Source organism: Myotis davidii, unplaced genomic scaffold (genome assembly GCF_000327345.1).
Source record: "Myotis davidii unplaced genomic scaffold, ASM32734v1 scaffold223, whole genome shotgun sequence".
Taxonomy (NCBI): domain Eukaryota; kingdom Metazoa; phylum Chordata; class Mammalia; order Chiroptera; family Vespertilionidae; genus Myotis; species Myotis davidii.
Window position 1 is genome coordinate 74,262 of NW_006294609.1, and position 1,647 is coordinate 75,908.

Consider the following 1,647-nt stretch of genomic DNA (forward strand, 5'->3'; position numbering starts at 1 on the left):
CCCAAGCCTGGGGTCAGTCGGGCACAATTGCTATCAGCACTTGGGACTCCGGATGCAAATGAGGGCCCTGTCCGGACAGGTGCAGGCATCGGCACGGAAACCGGGCATTTTGCAAAGAAAGGGCAGGTCTTGTCTGTACTTCCCCTAAGAACACTGCTCCAGGAAGCGGAGGGTGACCTAATTCTGACTCAGCAGGGTGGCTCAGGGACATGCCCATGTTTCCACACTCGCTGCCCAGAGAGCAAACCCTGCAGCAAGTTGGTGGCCTCAGGAGGAACCCAGGCAGCTTGACAACTATTCGTGGCTGCACAATCCCTTCCCCACTGATGCCTGGGCAGGCTCCGAACCCACCAGGCAGAGCCCACCTGCATATCAGAAAACCACCTCAGGGGCCAGGAAAGGGTGGGGTCCTCCCAGGAGAGAAGCTTGGGCAGAGCAGGAAGGCTCCACACCAGGGCAGGCAACCAACTGGGCAGCCCTATTCTCAGCCCGAGAGCCACTCAGCGTGTGTGCCACAGCTCCTCAACTCGGCCCTCGCAGGGCGAAAGCGACTTGAACTTCAATATAATTTTCACACGTCACGAAATACTATTCTTGCTCCGGCTTGCTTCAACCATTTAAAAGTGCAAAAACCGCCCTGACCGGTTTGGCTCAGTGGCTAGAGCGTCGGCCTGCGGACTGAAGGGTCCCAGGTTCGATTCCGGTCAAGGGCATGTGCCTTGGTTGCGGGCACATCCCCGGTGGGGGGTGTGCAGGAGGCAGCTGATCGATGTTTCTCTCTCATCGATGTTTCTAACTCTCTATCCCTCTCCCTTCCTCTCTGTAAAGAATCAATAAAATATATTTAAAAAAATGAAAGTGCAGAAACCATCCTCAGCTTGCAGACTGTACAAAGCCAGGCAGTGGGTGCGATCGGCTGTGGTCACAGTGTGCTGACCCCTAGCCTCGATGTCCCTCCGGCCTCAGGCACACAGAACATCCCAGAAAGTCCAGGGCTGTAATCCCCACGAGCCAAAAACGCAAGAACCCCCGACGGAGGTTCCGGGAACCAGGATGACCAAGCTCTCCTAGCCCTGGCCTCCTCCCAGCCTGGGCCTTGACCCAGCCCCTGGCTGCCCTGGGGCGCTTTGGGGTCACCACCCGATGCCCCGCAGGCCTTACTCCATCTCCTGGCGCTCCGCCTCCTCTTGGCTCAGGTCCTCCTCCACGCCGTAGTCCAGGATGGAGCCCACGCCAAAGGCCCTGTTATGCCGGATGAGGGGCTGGATGGACTCCTGGTCCTCACCGGCCACAAACTGTCCGTAAAAGGTCATCTTCATCAGCCTGTCGAATAGCCGTTGTCCTAGAAGCCTCCTGGTGAAATGGAGCAGCTGAAAGGCGAAGGGAAGAAGTTGTCTCGGGCCAGCAGCTCCCCCCCCTCCCGTCCCCCCGTCCCCAGCAGGGCACCCTGCTTCCCTGGCCCCTTCACTCCAACCATGAAGCCTGGACACTCTCCTGGGGCCTCCATCTTATTTAATTTATTTACTTATTTACTTATTTACTTACTTACTAACTAGAGGCCTGGTGCACAAAATTCGTGCACTGGGGGGGGTGGGGCATCCCTCAGCCTGGCCTGCGCCCTCTAGCAATCCAGGAGCCCTTGGGGGG

At 57.8% G+C, this 1,647-nt stretch overlaps 1 protein-coding gene across 1 annotated transcript in view; it reads right to left on the reverse strand.

Moving 5' to 3' along the window:
- Window positions 1–1,370, reverse strand: part of LOC102775159 (proline dehydrogenase 1, mitochondrial) — a 15,525-nt gene extending 14,155 nt beyond the window's left edge. The window contains exon 1 of the mRNA XM_006768817.1: window positions 1,162–1,370. Within this exon, the coding sequence (XP_006768880.1) occupies window positions 1,162–1,319 (158 nt within the window). The 5' untranslated portion in view covers window positions 1,320–1,370. The remainder of the gene's footprint in view (window positions 1–1,161) is intronic.
- Between the last annotated feature and the right edge of the window lie 277 nt (window positions 1,371–1,647).